The sequence below is a fragment of the Musa acuminata genome, chromosome BXJ1-6 (genome assembly GCF_036884655.1).
Source record: "Musa acuminata AAA Group cultivar baxijiao chromosome BXJ1-6, Cavendish_Baxijiao_AAA, whole genome shotgun sequence".
Classification (NCBI taxonomy): Eukaryota; Viridiplantae; Streptophyta; class Magnoliopsida; order Zingiberales; family Musaceae; genus Musa; species Musa acuminata.
Genome location: NC_088332.1, coordinates 15805502 through 15825359, shown reverse-complemented (window position 1 = coordinate 15825359; position 19858 = coordinate 15805502). Strand labels below are relative to the sequence as shown.

General features: G+C 37.8%; 1 protein-coding gene across 3 annotated transcripts; it reads left to right on the top strand.

Annotated features, from left to right (window-relative positions):
- The first annotated feature begins 1556 nt into the window (after positions 1–1556).
- LOC135676498 (histone-lysine N-methyltransferase ATXR3-like) lies at positions 1557–19691 on the top strand. 3 transcript variants are annotated; one of them, XM_065187752.1, is made up of 22 exons: positions 1557–1767; positions 1957–4160; positions 4388–4444; positions 5393–6643; positions 7117–7490; positions 7570–8142; positions 8244–8344; positions 8604–9450; positions 9545–9748; positions 9844–9915; positions 13631–13741; positions 13832–13932; positions 14878–14977; positions 15056–15151; positions 16413–16580; positions 16670–16795; positions 16880–16933; positions 17821–18068; positions 18156–18264; positions 18363–18471; positions 18600–18665; positions 19218–19691. In XM_065187752.1, exons 2-22 carry the CDS (start codon positions 2096–2098, stop codon positions 19313–19315), a joined length of 6930 nt encoding a protein of 2309 aa, XP_065043824.1. In that variant the 5' UTR covers positions 1557–1767; positions 1957–2095; the 3' UTR covers positions 19316–19691. The 3 variants fall into 3 exon arrangements, with proteins under 3 accessions (XP_065043824.1, XP_065043823.1, XP_065043825.1); XM_065187751.1 differs by having other exon boundaries at positions 18363–18665; XM_065187753.1 differs by lacking the exons at positions 15056–15151; positions 16413–16580; positions 16670–16795; ... (4 more) ...; positions 18600–18665; positions 19218–19691 and adding an exon at positions 14179–14240 and having other exon boundaries at positions 14878–14961.
- Positions 19692–19858: the final 167 nt, after the last annotated feature.

The following is a 19858-nucleotide window of genomic DNA, read 5'->3' as shown; positions in this document are numbered from 1 at the left end:
CATAAGGGTCTCGCCAATGTGAGATATGGGAAGAGTCAATATACACAGCTTTTAGGAGGATCTGGAGAGGGTCAATATACATAGCATTACTTTTAAATATATGCTACTTTACCTCTAAATTTACATAGTTTTATCTCGAAATATACGGTAATATGAAGTTTAAGAAAAGTCAACATACATAGTCTTATTTCTAAATATAGAAATATTTTTTTTAAACTCGAATCCTGATCTCCAACATCATAAGTGAATAATTTGACAGTTTATATTAAGAAATAATATTTTAATATATAAACATAAAAAAAATATACATACGATGACAACAAAATGAAAGATGTTACATTATTAGGTTTATTTTAGCTTTAATAATAATGATGTTCTCAAATAGGTCATAAAAAGATAAAATCATCATTAATATTAAGTATGATACAAGACATGCAGATTTATACAAAGATATTTACCAGAAAAATTAGAAGGCTATTATAAGACCTCATAACCTACAAATAGGTGTATATGATGGGAAAAAAAAACCCTAAAGTGATATCTCCATCTCCAACTTATGATTTAAATATTTTCGAAACTCTAAAGGCCACCATAATCAAAATAGCAATAAGACATGTTAGTCATTTGACCTACTCCTACCGCTCAAACGAGTAGCAATGTATTTAACAATTGAGATAAAAGAACAGAGATCTATGGACCCCATTCTTGTCAACTTTTTTTTTTGGGGGCAAAATTGCACGTGAATCCCTTCAAAGTCAATGGTTTATATATTTATTCCTTTAAATGCACTAAATATAATTTATATATATATATATATATATATATATACACATATATATATACATATAAATATATATACATATATACATATATATACATATATACATATATATACATATATACATATATATATATATATACACATATATATATATATATATATATATATATATATATATATTGCGGCACTCAAAAAAACATATAAAAGGGTTGTAGCTAATCTCATCTTTAGCATAATAAACATTAGTTATCTTAAAAATTATCTTCATAAATTAATATTTTTTGTAAAATATAGTAGCATTTTTGGAACTTTAAAGCTTAATTTTGTTAAAACTCATTAGTAATGGTTCCTATACTTATAATAGTAATTAATTAACATGAGTTTATTGAACATATCCTCACACGACTGACATATACAAAGAATTTAAATATTTGAAAGAGGTATATTATATATCATATTAAATGTTAGAGGGGCAAATCTGTTATTTTAGAACATTGAAGATACATATGTATCTATATATATATAATTTTTGGCCTTTGAAGAGAGATATATATATATATATATATATATATATATATATATATATATATATATATATATATATATAAAAGCACTATTTTCTTGTTTTCTTGCGTGTTGACCGCACCGTAGAGTGCCATATTCGAGATACAAGCAGATGGTACGCTTACCGCCTACGCCGTATGGTATACCGTAAAGTCCATATTCTACACATGTAAATAACTACGCGAGCACGAAACGGGACGCGATTAGTTTAACATTATTCGCACTCCGTCTTCTCCCCCCCATCGCGAGGGAGCGAGCGAGCCAGCGACTCACCTAGAGCGGCCGAGCCAAGAAGGTAACGGCGAGCCAGAGAAGGCAGGCAAAGGGAGTTATCGAGCGAGAAGCCCCTCGGATCGGCCCTTCCGGGCACCTCCGCCGTAGATCTCCGGATCGACGACTTCGCTCCATCGACTCTCCGACTGGTGAGCCCCCCGGCGACCCCCTTCCCTCCTCCTCTTTCTGCTTCCGCACGAATTATGGGGTTTCCGATGCGGAATTTTGGATTCGCCATGCCGGCGTGTTGGAATCCGTTGCATCTGTGTCGATCTTGGTTCTTGATTCGTCATCATTCTTTGGGTATTGAAAATATTTAATGTTGCTTGTGTGTTTAGGTTTTCATTCTTGGAGCTGGGAGCCGAGGGCACTGCGAACCGCGAGATGAGCATCGACAGTCCTGGAACGGTGGAAAGATAGGGTTTTGGCGGCGCGGGTCTGGCTCTGGACCCCATTTAGGGTTCCGGGTGGAGTTCCATGGGAGAGGGGGGAGTCGCGTGCGCACCCTCGCAGCATATCATGGAGAGGTTCCCGATTCCGGAGTCACTCTGTGGGGGCAAAGGCGTGCTTGCTTCGAATCCCTTTGGGGCGGAGAAGAAGACGAGGAATGGCGAGAGGGGGGATGAGGTCAAGAGGGAAGATGAGTTGGGTGCCGAAATAGGTCTGGAACTGGATAGAAGGGCCAAGAAGGGGGAGCTGGAGAAGGGCGAGCTGGAGAGGCATCGGAAGGGGGAGTTGGAGGAGGGAGAGTTGCACAACGGAGAACTGGAGAAGGGGGAGCTTCGAAATGGGGAATTCGAGAAGGGGGAATCAGCTCCAAAGAAATGGCGGAAAAGTGAAGTGGAGGTTGGAGATAGACGGAGGAGAGATGAAGCGGAGAAGGGAGAAATCATTTCAGACAGACGAAATAGAAGAGAACTAGAAAGGGGTGAGTTTGTGCCAGATAAATGGAAGAGATGGCAAGATTTGGAGAAGTCGCAGAATCAGTCAACCAGGGGAAGAAGGGTGGACTCGGAGAAGGGTGACGTCACAGAGAGATCATTGAAGAACAGTCAGCAGAGCTCCCTGGAGGATAGTCACCGGAGAAATGATAGACGCCCGTGTGATTCCGACCATAGGAAGAGGTCTTCTTCTTCGAGATTGGATGGCAATGTGCATGAGAGGGATGCTAAGAAAAGCTTACGAGTTTCTGAAGTTGAACCTGGTGAGATTAAGCATGATAATAGCAACGGAAGGAGCAGGGACAGGGAGGGCAAGGTGGGAAGGTGGCATAAATGGCAAGCTATAGAGTCTGAGAGCAGCAACCACAAGCACCATTTTGATTTGTCTGATCAGTCAGGCTCAAGAACTCATCGGAAATCTGAAGAGATTGGTCGTTCCACTAACCCGGAGAGGTCACATAGAAATGAATCATCTTCGACATCGAAGGTTCCATCATCCAGCAGGTACTCATCTTCTAGGTATGACGATCCATCCTTCTCTTCTCGAGGTAGCCATGATAGGCAAGGCCGCAGCCCAGGCCATTCTGAGCGGTCACCAAAGGAGCGCAGCCACCATGCTGATCACAGGGACCGTAGTCCTCGTCGCTTGGAGCGATCTCCACATGAAAAGAGTCACCACTCTGATCACAGGGATCATACCCCAAGTCGCTTTAATAGGTCTCCACGTCAACGAGCTCGTCACCACGATCATCGAGACCGAACTCCAGCTCATTTGGAGCGGTCACCACATGACAAACGGCACTCTGCTGATCACCGAGAATCAAACAAGAAAAGTCAAGGTAGCGAAAAGCAGCAGTCCAGCAGACATGATGAGAGATTGGGACGAAAGGAGTACAGTGAAAAAGATTTTCTCAAGAATAAGCCAAGCAGGAGCAGTTGTGACGGAAGCACTATTGACAGACTCGATAAGGAAAAACGGTTCCAAAGTTCAAGTAGGCATTCCAGCGAGACTCCACCTCCTCCTCCACCACCAGTTCTTCCGCCGCCTCCTCTGTTACCTGCTCCTCCACCTCCTCCTTCTCCCCCTTTAGGGGTTATTGAAGAACCATCAATGGAAGAGGATATGGATATATCAGACACCCCGCCACGAGATCCTATAACATCTGATTTTGATGCTGGAAAGTGGTTTTATCTTGATCATTGTGGTATAGAACAAGGACCCTCAAAATTAGTTGATCTCAGACGATTGGTTGATGAAGGGGTCCTCCTTTCTGATCATTTGATAAAGCATGCTGACAGTGACAGGTGGGTAACTGTTGAAAATGCTGCTTCCCCCTTGGTGCCTTTGAACTTGCCCTCTATTGTTTCAGATGTTGTGACCCAGACGGCTAGCCCTCCAGAAGCCCCAGGGAATTTGTTAGTCGATGCTGGAATAATATGTCAGGAAACATCCAGTTCTATGCTGCTGCAAAAGGAGGCAGTTAAGGGGCAGTCTCCAGTCATAGCAGAATGTTTGGAAGATTATCATATAGATGAGAGGGTTGAAACTTTGTTGGGTGGCTACACCATTGTAGGTGGAAAGGAGCTTGAGATTATCGGAGGTAATTTTGTTGATTTTGTGTTTCTTGATCTTTTACTGGACCTTCTGTTAGAGCAACAGTAGGGCTGTTCTTGGTCCATGTTTGGATCCAGATCCTACCTAAACGAGGCCCAAACCAGAATGGTGTAAAATGCTTGTAGCATATTTCATCTGATTGCATTTCTATATACTCCCAAGGTTTTATGTCAATGATTAACCTTTTCTTGGTTGGCATTTACAATCTTGCAGAAGCACTGAATACAACATTTGAACATGCAGATTGGGAAAAGTGGGGTCAATCTGAAGGTACAGAAAATTCCTCCTCCCTCTTTTTCAATAAATATAAAAACATGCATGCAAGACCTCTCTCTCTCTCTCTCTCTCTCTCTACTTGTCTCTTTTTTTAGTTCTATGTGACGTGGTTTTACCTTGAGCTGTTTGTCCTTTTGTTTTCATATATTTTATCCTCTCTTTCTCTCCCTCCCTCTATTGTGGTTTCACCCTAAACTTTTTGTCCTTATTACATTATCTGTTACATAGCCTTTAATTTGTCTTTCCTTTGGTGTGGAAATTTGTTTGTGATCCTTTTCTTAAATTTTGTAGCATTCCTTGTTTATCTTATTCAAATGAATTTAGTTCATTTTGGCATGTGTGTGATATGAGTTACGGAAGTTAGCTAGTGATTAGATTATCCTGCCTCCACTTTATCTTTTCTGGGCAATGGTCAATTTCTTCATTGGGTTGTTTTAAACCTTTGTTTTCAACTTTTTTCTTTCTCTTCTTATTCCAATGGGTACATTTCATGGATTTCACATGTGAAATATGGAGCATGGATTCCAGAAAAGAAAAAGCTTCTGATTTGTCAGCCTTCTTAGTGTGTGTGTGTGTGTGTGTGTGTTTTTCAATTTCATTGGTCAGTTTGGATTCTCTCTATTTTTAACTTCTTCCTTAATTGCCACAAATTAGAATCAGAATATATATAAAAGAAATATGGATGTAGATCCTGAAAAGAAAGGGGAAGACTGATATTGAAAATGGATCAAATATGTAATCTTTTTTGTTTGAGGTTGTCCCTTATGTTTGAAGAAATTCAGTCTGCTATTGTTTGCTTCCTTTTTTCGTTTCTTTGATCCTTTTAATATTAATTGACATAAATGGTTTACAGACTATGAGAAGCAGGTGTGTGCTCCATTTTGACACTTTCTTTTTTATGCTGCAACTAATGGTTTTTCTAATCTGTATGTGTTTTTGCAGGTTTCTCAAGATTTAAAGCTCAAACACCATCCGTATATCCAAGAGAGGAGGGATTTGGTGGAGTTTTTAAAGGTTTCTCAACAGAAAGCAGTGAAATTAAACCGGTTTTTGCATCTTCTGGGAAGGATTATGCTGGTCCTAGTGGTGGTTCAAGTGATTGGTTTGTTGGCAGGTGGTCTTGCAAAGGTGGCGACTGGAAGAGAAATGATGAGGTTGGTCAAGATAAATCTTATAGACGGAAACTTGTCATCAATGAAAGCTATCCTCTTTGTCAAATGTCAAAATCTGGGCACGAGGATCCCCGTTGGCACAGGAAAGATGATCTTTACTATCCTTCCCGCAGCAAAAGGCTTGATCTGCCCCTTTGGGCTTTCTCGTCAATAGATGATAATACTGATAGCACCAGTGATCCAAGCAAAAGTGCTGTTGCTAGCAGATCAGCACAAACCAAGCCATTGTCCCTTAGGGGTGTGAAGGGTACGATTCTACCTGTGGTCCGGATTAATGCATGTGTTGTGAAAGATCAAGGTTCTATAGAACCTCATATGAAAGTCAAAACCAGTGAGCGGCATGTTTCAAAATCTTCAAGGTCTCACTCTAGTAGTGACAGGAATTCTCTTCATGAAGGTTCCTCTCGTTCAAGGAAGCTCCATGAACATGACTTTCAGAGTTTGCAAAGATGCCGGACTATACTCAATATTCCAAAGGATCATATATGCACTATTGATGAATTATCTGTAGATCTGGGCGATTGGTTCTATTTAGATGGTGCTGGTTATGAACATGGACCATTATCATATTTGGAGTTGCAAGAGTTAGTAGGTAAAGGTGCTATCCTAGAGCAGAGCAGTGTTTTCCGGAAGAATGATAATACTTGGCTTCCCATTACCATGAAATTGAAGTCTTCTGAAGCTGTCAACTCTGAAGAAGAAGCAAGGACATCCACTGCAAGATTTTCTTCATCTTCCCTTGTGCAGTTGTCATGTAACAACATGAGTACTGCTTCTCATTCATTTCACAGCTTGTACCCTCAATTTATTGGCTATACACGTGGAAAGCTACATGAACTTGTCATGAGGTCATATAAGAACCGGGAGTTTGCTGCTGTTATAAGTGAGGTTTTGGATCCATGGATTAATGCGAAGCAACCAAAGAAGGAAATGGATAAACATTTTCCATTTAACTCATCCATCACAAAAAGCTCTGCTGTTTTATCTCACGATTTGTCAGTGAGCAATATCTGGAACTCGGGTTTGTTTCTCGATTCTTGTTTTCATTCTAATGGAAAAGCATGCTGTCATCTTCTGTTGCACTTTTCTATATGCCTTTACCACCTAGGAAGTTTCTTGGAAATGCTTGTACTGAATGATTGTTTGACATGCACCTGAGCATACAGTTTAGACTGATCACTAGTGTAGGAAACGAGGCCCCATTCATTTTGGCTGTGAAAAGATACTGCACATTTGAATAATCTCAGGGGGTATCACCAATAAGCATTTGCAAATATACTTATATGTATATAAGCTAATAATACACATGAATATGCAGACATATATTAAGGAGGGCAATTCATATATATATATATATATATATATATATGTATATATATATATATATATATGTATATATGTATATATATGTATGTATATATATATACATACATATATATATATGTGATATCTGTTTCTCTGATTTCTTATGCTTAGTTTTCTGCCCTTATGCAGAGGATGGGATATATCGTGAAGGAAAAAGATCAAGATTTCTTGTTGATGAAAGTGATGAGGACTCTGAAATAGAAGATGCTTTGCTATCCAATGAGAAGAATGATTGGTCGTTTGAAGACTTATGTGGTGAGGCTGATATTTTTCAGGATAATGCTACGTCTCAGACGGAGAATGGAAGCTGGGGTCTGTTGAATGGTCACATTCTAGCAAGGGTCTTTCATTTTCTAAAAGGTGATATGAAGTCACTTCTCTCCTCTGCTACTACTTGTAAACACTGGAATGCGTCAGTTAACTTCTACAGGAGTATATGCAGACATGTTGATTTGTCCTCAGTTGGACCAAAATGTACTGATACTGTATTGCAAAGTCTTATGGTAGGTTTATTTTCATTTGTATCTTGCACTTAACACATTTATTTGCTTGTTACGTGACTAATCTCAGTTGGCTCTGCAGGGTGGTTATGGCAAGAAAAATCTTATGTCTCTTGTTTTAAAGGGGTGCTTTAATGTTAGTGCTGGTGTTCTTGAAGGAATCCTTCAGCTCTTTCCGCACATAGCTAATGTCGACATCAGAGGATGCAATCAATTTAAGGAATTACAATTCAGATATCCAAATATAAACTGGATAAAGAGATCAAGTTCATTTGGAGCTAAAAATCAGGAGGAATCTTATTCAAAAACAAGGAGCCTTAAGCAGATAACAGAAAATAATTACTTAATATCAAGAACTTATAGGTCCTTAAGTGGTTGTCTAGATGATTCTGGCGATCTAGAAAATTTTGGTATTAGTGAGTCGAATTCTATTGATAGGAAGGATTTTTCGAGTCTCCAATTCAAGCAGGGCTTCTACAAACGACCAAAGTTACTTGATGCTAGAAAGTCCTCAGAACTTCTGTCAAGGGATGCACAGATGCGGCATTGGTTGCACAGGAAGTCTGAAAACAGTTATAAGAAGATGGAAGAGTTTATTGCCAATAGTTTGAAGGACATTGTGAAGGGAAAGAAGTCTGATTTTTTTATGCCTAAAGTACTACCTAAATTCTTGTCTTTCATTATAAAACTTTTAATACCTGCTATTAGTGAAAATGACTTGTATATGTTCTCATTAATGTTAAATTGATGTTACAGATTGCAAAAATCGAAGATAGGATGAGATGTGGTTATTATGTTCGGCGTGGCTTGAGTTCTGTCAAGGATGATATTAGTCGAATGTGCAGGGATGCGTTTAAGTAAGATAATGATTCTTATGACATGTTTGGCTTTGAAATGAAACATATTATTTGTTAATGAGTTATAATGACGGCTGAACTGTGTTTATGGAGTTCTGCTATTTTATTTTCACCCACTTTTAAAAGTAGCTCTAGGGGATTCTTGTCAATGTAGATATCCTGTTGCTAACAGAACATGTTGCTACATATGTGTGCCTCTGGAGCTTTTCTTTTATATTTTTGTACTGATTTTTTACCTAAAATTTGCATACTTCTACAGATCAAAAAGCCAGGGTGACGCTGTAGATAGGAGGAAGATTATCATGTCTTTCATTCAACTGGTGAAGAGATTGGAGAACCCAAGGTTGATTATTCAAGGAGACGAATTGATTAAGGCAGTAAAAGACGGTTCTGAAGCAGGATCATATTTTTCTGAATCTAAATATAAAAAGAAACAAAGCAAAGTTTTGAGTGAAAAGAAGAGCATAAATAGGGGTATCAACACATCTTATGCCAATGGAGGAACAGATTATAGAGCCTATGCATTTGATCGTGAAATTAAAAGGAGTCTCTCTAAATTAAAAAAGAGAGAGATGGATTCTGATAGTGAAACATCTGAAGATGATGGAAATGATTTCTCTGAGGATGACAGAGGTGAAGATGAGAGTACTGCTTCTGATACAGAAAGCGACTTGGAAATTCATTCAGGAAGTGGAATGTGGGACTTAAAAGGGGAAATGGATGAGTCCTCAGAGTCAGTGGTGACAGATGACCGTGAATGGGGTGCTCGCATGACAAAAGCAAGCCTGGTTCCTCCAGTTACCAGAAAGTATGAGGTCATTGACAAGTATCTTATTGTAGCAGATGAGGAGGAAGTACAAAGGAAGATGCAAGTTGCTTTACCTGATGATTATTCTGAAAAATTGTTAGCACAAAAGAGTGGTATCGAGGAGTCAGACATGGAAATTCCTGAGGTCAAGGACTACAAACCTAGGAAGAAGCTTGGTGTTGAAGTTTTAGAGCAAGAAGTGTATGGAATAGACCCTTATACACATAATCTCCTCCTGGATTCTATGCCAGAGGAACCAGACTGGCCCCTTGCAGATAGACATAAATTCATAGAAGAGGTATGCTGGAGTTTGCCTTTTTATGTTTTTCTGTTGTCCTCTTTTTTGTTATTGCTTTGTTGCATTCAGATTTTACATGAGTTTTCTTTGTCAGTCGCTTCTTCGTACATTGAATAAGCAAGTCAGACATTTTACTGGTACCGGTAATACCCCAATGGTTTATCCTTTGCAACCCGTTATTGAAGAAGTGCTGAAGAATGCAGAGGAAGTGGGTGACAGACAAGCTATCAAAATGTGCCAGGGCATCCTAAAGGCTATGCGGAGTCGCCCTGACGATAATTATGTTGCTTACAGAAAGGTATGTTTTTTTACTGCACAAACTACTTACATTGTCTAAGCCAATTTGGTTTGTTTATCCTAAGTTCATTTTGCTCCTTTCATATGTTATATTAGGGGCTTGGAGTTGTCTGCAACAAGCAAGAAGGTTTCGAACAAGATGATTTTGTTGTTGAGTTTTTGGGAGAGGTAACATGGTTCCATTTTCTTATGTGATTTTTTCATTTATACATGGTGGTAGAGACTTGTATATATCATCTTGTGTCTCTGCCTTTTGCAAATCATTTTAGTTTTTTCTGCACAAAAGAACATGTAGTAGTAGTACTATTGGTGACATGATGCTAATCTGGGTTGTTCCATCTCAGATGTATTTGCTATTTGTTGTCTCCCTTAGACCTTATCCTTCAGGTTTCATGTTAGGTTTTGGGAAAGTAAATGATCATCATAAATCCATTTTGTTTAATTGTAATTTGGCTTGTCAACTGGATTATCCTTTGTTAACTTTATTTTTTTTTAATCTAACACATTATTTATATATTTCTGTCATCCTAGTATAACATACAATCTCATGCTTTATACTTTTTTGTTCTCACCAATTTGTCCTATCTATCATTAAGCAGGTGGTTGATAACTATTTTACCTGTTTAGCTGTTCCAATCTAAATCCACTTTATAACAGTCACCTTTACCTTTTTCTTAATGTTTGAAATTAGTCTGTTGTTTGATTTTGTTGGTTATATTTCTCTTGATATGCTTAAGTCATTTTGCTCGTGTATACCTTCTGTTAAATGCGATAGCTAGTTCTTTCAGCTCTTCAAAACTTTTTCAGTCATCAGATTTTTGTCTGAACTATTAGGATTTGTGCATTGGCTGTTGATTTCTTTCATGCAGTCAAATTACCTGGGTGAATTGCTTCCTGATGTTATGTAAAATTTTTCCAACTATTTAGCAAAATTGTTTGAATTAGATTCTTTTTTTTACAATATCTGCTTCTGTTGTCATACACTCGTTGATATATATAAGTTGTTTTTTTTCTACAATTTTCTTTTCCTTGGAAATTTGTAGTTTTCTGAGTAGATATATGTTCTTTTGGTGGTGAATCCCGATCCTCCTTTCTTATTGAGTGACAACAGAATAGAAAAAAGAACATGTGGGGAATAAGAAAATGATAAAGAAAGCTGTAAAAGAGGAAGAAAATAAGGAAAAAATACAAAACATGCAGAAGAATACCAAAGCTATATGTAAGAGAAGAGGATGTAGAAAATAATCAAATATCACATCAGAAATACAAGAATATAAAGCTCTTGAGGTAGAGATTTTTGGGTGTTTTGAAATGAGATCTCCAAGAGTTTTGTAACCAGGTATTCGTTGTCTGCACTATATTTTCAAAGCAAGTTGGTGTAATTAGCATTGGCTAAAAGTTGATTAAGAATTTAAATTTAGAAAAAAAAATGAAAGATACAAATATGATAAAATATATTTTATCATGCTGATGCACATCTTTGATGCCCTGAGTTGGATTTTTGGAAATGAAAGAGCAACAATTGGTGTTGCCTCATCAGCTCACCCATTCTTCAATTGGATAGGCCGATGGGGTTCATGTGGAACTTACAATTCAGTTCTATGACTGTCTTAATGCTGTAGGTTGTTCCACTTGCTTTTTTTGGTGATAGAGAAATTAGCTAAAATTGGGTCAGTCCTGGAGCAAAATTTGAAGTCACTATATGGATAAATTAGCATATGGTTTGCTTTAGTCTTTTTACATGTTTTTTTTCTTAGTAATTCTTGACATAGGAAACTCAATTTCCTCTTGACTGCTTTGTACCGACTGGTACTCACCGATCTAGGCATGAACCGAGATGCTGTCCGGTCCCTTTTATTTCTTAATGGTAGATGATTTGTTGTTGTTTTCTTTTAAAGGCCCGATGCCTTCTAGGGCTCATAATTTGCGAGCTCGTTTCCATCTTTGTTTCACTTGAGCGTCTGGCTTCCTATGTGTTATTATCAAGGTATGCAATATCGTACCATACAGATGTTTCGAGGTTGGCTTATGGTACGATACCGTGTACCGAGCGGTATGCCAGGGCATATCGAGCGGTACACCAACCCTCCAAAAATACTTGAAAATAAAAAAAAAGTTAGGATAGAGTTTTTAAGTTAGAAATAAATATAGTAATATCATAAGTTTAGCAAAATCAATGTAAATTAGATAAGAATAGTATCACATATCTTTTTCGGGCTTTGAAGAATATCTTATGCAAGGTTCGTATTTCAGTCCATTACGGATTGTCCTTATGTAAATATTGAAATATTTATAGAAAAATCATTTGAATAGAGGAGCACAAATATGAGAAAAAAAAAAGTTTGTAGAGTCTAGGAGAGTATAAAAATGTAATGGAGTGTTCTTTTGTAGAATTTAGGAGAGCACAAATGTGAGAAAAAAAGAGTTTGAGATAGTTTAAGAAAGTATGAGAATGTAATAGAGTGAAATAGGGGAGAAGAAGGGTTTAAATACTATGAGAAAGGGCTCCAATGGTCAATTTGAGCGTTGGAGCACTGTAGCATTGTTACAGTGCGGTAAACCGAATTGTGCCAGGCGGTAACGGTTGAAATTTCGATAGTTACTGCCCGATATTGCCCTGTATCGTCCGATACGGGGCACTTTTAAACGATCCGCCTGGTAGCAGGCGATCCGCGTACTAGTATGCTGTCGGACCGGTATGTACCGCCCATACCGGACAGTACCATTCGGAATTGCATACCTTGGTTGTTACATCGATACATACCGGACCTGTATCATTCTGGCACAGGTATGGATCTGATATCCGGGACTTGAAACCTTCACAGGAACTGTTGCTGTTTCAACTTGAGTCTTCAATAATTCTTCCAAATCCTTTCATGTGGCATTAGTTAATTTTCAGATTGCTGTAATGCTGGTCTGTAACTCGTGCATTTTAGTCTGATAGTGTTTCGTGCTTATATGTTTGTGTTTGTTCATGGTTCACAGTAATAGTCTTCTGTTTTTGTGCTAAATTACCATGTCAGGATACTTGAAGAATATTTAGCTTATACCAAAAGGTTTTATGTGATTATTATATTGAGAAGTAACATCTCATATTGTCATCTTACATACCTATTTGATCTAAAGTCTTAAATCTGTGCTTGAATATTCCTATCTTATAGCTGTTGGAAGCTGAATATGGAGCTTCTGGAAAGATTTACATTGTTCTTTTTTAGGTTCAAGTACTACAACAACAATCTTCTTTGGGGCTCTCTACATAGATTCTTTGTCACCATTGAGCCTTGTTTAGGGCATTATCACTATTCACACCAAGATCAGTTATATGTTGGTTCAGATATGTTGGAAAACTTGTATGGCCATGGAGAATCATTTTGTTGGAAGTTTCCTTGAACGCCATTTTTTTTTTGTGGAGGATAAAGTTGGCAGTTATTAAGGTTCACCGTACCGTGGTATATCGCTTGGTACGGGCGGTACATACCGGTCTGATAGGAGATCGGTATGGGCGATACATTGGTATACCTTTATATACCATGTGTCAGTATCCTTGATACAGTTCGGTACAGCTCGATACGTATCATATCGACATCTAATCAATATACCGGTATAGACTAGTAAGGCGAACCATGTTAGTTATTCTCTATTTCACTGTAGTTAAGGTAAGTAATGTATATGCAGAACTTAATGCTTGTTGAAAAAAAATGTGTGGAGTTTTCCAAGGGGGTCTCCAGCTGTTTTCCTTCATATACCTTTTATGTTTGCTTTTGCTTTTATCAACTTTTACAAACTAGTCTTGTTTTAATTTCTTCCTAAGAAGTTTTGGGGTGATGAATTTGTACCTATGTTGTTACTCAGGTTGACATTTTTAATTTCATTAATATTTCAGGTCTATCCAGCTTGGAAATGGTTTGAGAAGCAGGATGGTATTAGGGCCTTACAGAAAAATAGTCAAGATCCAGCACCTGAATTTTATAACATTTATTTGGAGCGGCCAAAGGTGCTTTCTTTGGTTAACACACTTTTCACGCCTCATTCTCGCTTGGTTCCTGTCATTCAAACAGCTGACTTGGCTATTTAATATTAATAGGGTGATAGTGATGGGTATGATTTGGTTGTTGTTGATGCTATGCACAAAGCAAATTATGCAAGCAGAATCTGTCACTCCTGTAGGCCTAATTGTGAAGCAAAGTAAGTTCTGTCTTGTTTGCGCTTTCCTCCAGTTGGCTTACAGGCTTACATATGTCTGAATGCTATATTGATAACTTTCATAAGCAGTGAGCCATTCTACATAATGAAGGTTCATATGGATAAATTGTATAAGGTTTGTTGGGAATATCCCAACAGTTTCTTTTAATTTAATGGTGAATTCCATTTTGCATTTTTGTAAGAAAGTAAGGTCTTTTTCATAAGGTTCTTCATGTTCTTTTGTTCTAGGAAAAGTCCAGACTAGTTGAACGTGACAGTGCATAGCAGGAGAGCTGATCTTGGATGTTTAAGTGAGCTTGTATCTAATAAATTATCTTTTATTTTAGTCTTGTTAAATGAACAATGTTTATACAATAGCTAGGATGAGAGATTTATAAGATCTTAAGAACGCTGTGGTCCCATGCCCATATATTAGTGCTTCTCTTGATTAAATTTAGGGTATATGTACTTTGGCTTGTTTTAGTAGCTTTTATTTAAAATGAAAATTGATATAAATATCCCTAACTAGATTTTACGATTGAACATGTTCTGATGGGCAATTGAACTGCAGTTTTTTTTTTAATCTTTATTAAGCAGTTTTTTTATTGACAATACAGGAATTTAGATGATGACATGTAATTTATAGTTTGAGGAACTGGTAGTTATTAAGATAGCATATTGCTGACAGAACTTTCTGAGTTATACATCTCCAATGTATTTGAGCTGTATGTGTGCCTTTCTCTAGGCACCTTTCAGTCCATTACAAATTCAACTACTTGATGTTACACATTGTTGGAGTTGGTTGACTAGAGGGGCCAAATGGAGATTTTAATAGGATTATTTCATTACTCCATTCTGTTTAAACCAGTTTCAGTTATGTGTATATAGTTTTTCTCTGAACATTCATATTCTTGTAGTAATGTTATCTTCAATTTCTATTTGGAGCAGAGTCACCGCTGTGGATGGTCAATACCAGATAGGAATATATTCTCTACTACCAATTGGTTATGGTGAAGAAATCACTTTTGATTACAACTCTGTGACAGAGGTTGGCATCATGCTGGAGAGATTTTATCCTCTTCAACTAGATGGGATGTCATTTATTTATATCTATTTTTTGGTGCAGAGTAAGGAAGAATATGAAGCATCAGTTTGCTTATGTGGTAGTCAAGTTTGCAGAGGCAGCTATCTGAATCTTTCTGGAGAAGGAGCATTTGAGAAGGTATGTGTGGGAGAGTGTGTCCTGCTGTTAAATATATTTAAATGTTCCTCTTTTACCATTCACATACATATCTTCTCTTTCTATTTATTAGTATGTAGTCATGGCACTTTTTCAGTTACTGAATCTGGCCAGAAAAGCTGTGAATATACTAGTTTTACAACCATAGTTTTTAGAGCAATTCTGGTTTATAGATTTTATTTAGCGAGTCAAAGTCTTGGTTTACTATTTTTTTGTTCTGGAATCCAGAATGATTTTTTTGTTGATCTATGGTAGGTGTCCAGATACAATGAACCTGGACTGATTTGACTTGGTTTGAGGTTGTGATGGTTTGGGTTTAGTTCTAGTCAACATCTGTAGCTCAGTTCCAGGTTTGAGTCAGTTCTGGGTTCATATTTAAGTCTATGTGGAGTTCTTGGCCAAATTTCTATTTTTCAAATTGTCATATATCACTTTGAATTACAGATTTTCTGGAGAACTAATGGAATTAAACTTCTAGAGGATTGCCAACTGTTTGCAATTTTTTGTCGTACTGAAATCAGCCCAGGTTTGATCAAGGAAAGAAGATTTCAACAAGAAGATCGATCGGATAGAGAGGAAGAATCAAATTGTAGTACATATGGTGTATATTTCTTTTCTGTGAACAGGTTCCTTGGAACCCTATATAAGGGATTCTAGTTAGTCTATTGTAAGAGGTTTTTTAATGAAGTGTTAATTAATATTTTGATTAAGGGTTGTGTGACCTTGATTATGTTTATTTCCCCTCTTAAATATGCCATTTGGCTTCTAGTCAACATCATCCTTATACTATTTTCTAACTCCCTCAAATTTCACTCTTTTTATGGCTTGATAACCATGGTCATCGTCTTTCTTCACTTGAGAGATTTGTCATGCCTTTAACCCTTAACTTTTGTAGTGTAGTCTCCTACCTCATTCTTCACTTCCTTTGTAGTATTTGTCTTGCATGTGCTTTCATCTACTCCTGATAAATATGTTTTAACCAACTAAGATGTACATTTTTCCACTGAATACATGCTTATGTTTTACGAAAGCATTCAATCGTTTGGAGGTCGAGTCTTTGGGTGAGTGAACTTATAGTTACACAGCATATATGTCTTGATTAACATTGGTTGCAAAATTATTGTTACATCTAAAATCGTATTAATATTTTAACAATTTATTGAGTGAAACTGCTCCATTGATTAATATTGGCTATCATCTTTTCTGAAAGCAAGAGATTGCACTGACCGGGTACATGCATCAGGTGTTGAAGGATTGCCATGGAGTACTGGACCGTCATAAACTAATACTAGAGGCTTGTGAAGCCAATTTTGTTTCACAAGATGATTATATTGACCTAGGAAGGGCTGGTCTGGGCACTTGTCTGTTAGCTGGGTTGCCTGATTGGCTCGTTGCTTACTCCGCTCATCTGGTAGTTACTTTTGCTGTATGTTTTTCATATTGCTTCTCACAATATCTAATTGGTCTTTAGTCTTATGTTCATTTTTCCAATCAATGAAGGTGAGGTTTATTAATTTTGAGAGAACAAAACTGCCTGATGAAATTCTAAGGCATAATTTGGAGGAGAAGAGGAAATTCTTTTCAGACATATGTCTTGAGGTCGAGAAGAATGATGCGGAGGTTCAGGTGCATGCTGAGCTCCAATTTTCATGCTCTTGTTTATTTGTGTCTGATCTGCTCTAATCACAAATTTTTTCTTGGATGTGTCAGGCTGAGGGTGTCTATAATGCAAGACTTCAGAATATTGCACTTACTCTTGATAAGGTGATATTTTCTACTTAGTGAAACTTCCCTTTTACATCTGGCATATAGTTCCTGTGCAATTCTTTTCAAAGACTTGTACTTATTTCTTTTTCTTTTTTGTTATTCTATGATTGCTTGTTGCTTGAGTTTAGCCTATGACCTAAGAGGTAGAGACTCCTACCACAACTTAGTTTTTCAGGTCCCATGGCAATCATTTTCTTGTGTGAATTTGGGTTCTCTAGAAATTTGGCACCAGCTGTAGACGTCGGTTTAGTAGTATGATTCTTGTATTTTCTTGATAGATTTTTCTGCAACCCTGTACTGGAAGGGGGAATGCTTGACCGGATGTTTATAGTGCTGGTTGTTTTGGTCTTACTCTTATCCCATTTTATCTAACAAGTTAGTGTCACTCTATGCATGACCAAGTGATATGTTGGCTAAAAAACAACTATGGTGGACAAACCACAGATAGTCTCTGAATTTTTTTCTTAAATTGTAAAATGCATTTTTCTGGTTATACTTGTAAAATGTTCAAGTTTTGTCTACATATGCATTTTGAATCTGATTCCTCATGTTCTGGCTAATTATTTAACATCCTTCATGCCCATGTGATGTCAGGTGCTGCATAAGAGAAAAACTATAAAATCCGATCTAGTTTATCGTAATCGATTAGTTAATATGTTGGTTAACCATATTCCGAAATGCCGAAAAAAATTATTGGCTTATCAACTTATCTATGGAGTGATGAAAAGGATTCAGTATTTCTGCCCATTACAAATAAAGTACTCACAGCAGAAATCTACTTGGAGACATTGTTACTTGTACATAGGCAAATATTTAGCTTTACAATATATGCGTTACGCTGATGACCTACAACATACTTTTGCTCTGTTTGGACTATACTACAGGTAAGGTATGTCATGAGGTGCATGTTTGGGGACCCGAAGAAAGCTCCACCTCCAGTTGAGAAGCTTACCGCAGAAGGTGTGGTTTCAGTCCTGTGGAAAGGGGAGGGTTCCCTTGTTGAGGACCTGCTACATTCCATGGCACCACATGTGGAAGCAGATCTACTTAGTGACCTCAAGTCCAAGATTCAGGCCCACGATCCATCTGGTTCTAGTAACATTCAGACTGAACTCCGCAAGTCATTATTATGGTAAGTCCTAGTGCCTGCCTGGTACAATTTTTCTCTCGTATATTTTGTATTTAGGTTCTCAATGTAGTTTTATTTATTTATTACTAGGTTGAGGGATGAGTTGCGAAATCTTCCATGTACCTACAAGTGCCGGCATGATGCTGCTGCTGACTTAATTCACATATATGCCTACACAAAAGTCTTTTTTAAGATCCGGGTAAGTGTGCATCAAATGGTTACAAGTGGAAACTAAGAATACTTATGACCGATTTATTCTTTTGGGCCAATCTTGACAATTTGAAGCACAACATGCAGGAGTACAAGTCTTTTAAATCTCCCCCAGTTTACATCAGCCCTCTTGATTTGGGTCCCAAGTATGCTGATAAGATGGGGTCAGGCTTCCAGGAGTACTGCAAAACCTATGGTGAGAATTATTGCTTAGGCCAGTTGATCTATTGGTATAGCCAGATGAATGCAGACCCAGATTGTAGATTAGCTAGAGCTTGCAAGGGTTGCTTGTCACCGCCTAACATCTCATCCTTCTATGCGAAGTCTCAGAAGCCGTTGCGAGAACATGTCTATGGTCCAAGAACCATGAGATTTATGTTGTCACGAATGGTGAGTGTCTTTGGCAGCATATTGTTTTACCTGTCCTTCATTATCGATGCTTATCCTATTGATTGCATGAAATAAAATTAGTTGACAGACTTGACATATTTTATATAATTTTGATAAGGCTCAATAGTTTGTAAAATGTAGCTACAAATTAGCAGCTTTTATAGTGAAGGAAAATTCTCTTACTCTTGCCTCTTCTTTGTTTAGCAATCATGTAGACATCTATAGATCTGTGAAGTTATTTGACACTTTAGACACTGGGCTTTGCCATTGTGCTAATGCTGACAACTCAAAACAAGGATTGTGCTGGTCTCATGGATCCACACGTGCCATGATGAATATGTATAGTGATGCCAATGCAGGTGATGCCTAGTTCAATTTTTGGCCTGCGACAGTCTGCACATCCTGATTGGCACATTGCAGTACCATGCCATACTTGAAAGCTATTGACATACATCCCTAGCGCCACCATGTCATGCCAATCCTTGATTATAATGCTAAACTATTATCTGCTACATCTGTTCTAATGGTGAAACATGCTAATTGTTGTAACAGGAAAAAGAGCCCCAAAGGCCGTGGCCCAAAGATCGTATATGGCTATTCAAGAGCAACCCAAAAATTTTTGGCAGTCCAATGCTGGACGCTGTTCTTAATAAGTGTCCATTGGACAAGGAGATGATGCATTGGCTCAAGACTCGGCCATCAGTGTTCCAAGGCTCGTGGGAAGGCTGAAACAGGCCACTCCAAGTCCTCTGTTTCTGGAGTAATTATTGACCACATTCTTTGGTTCTCACATAGTGCGCCCCCTTTTAGCCACGGGAGTTTGGTTTTTGTTAAAAGCAGCATATATCCCCGCTTGTACAGTTTCCCCAGGGTTTGTAATTTGTATTGATTATTTAGTGAATAGAGCATTGGTCTAACTAATGTAGTATTTCTCTTAAAAGTTTGGTTTTTCTCCCTAGTTTACTGAGGTGTTGTGCTAACATACTTGTACAAATCTCATTGATACGAGGGGCTGGAATTACTGGATGACATCCTCTTTGTGTTTTTGGCTCTATCAAGAATTGCTCTTGTCCAGCGCATAGGAATCACTGTTTGTAATGTGATGTATGAAGTTTGCGTGTGTTGGCAGCAGCAAGCATGTAATTGGATGACGCCTGTTCTGCAGTGTCTGATGCATCATTTATATGTGCATG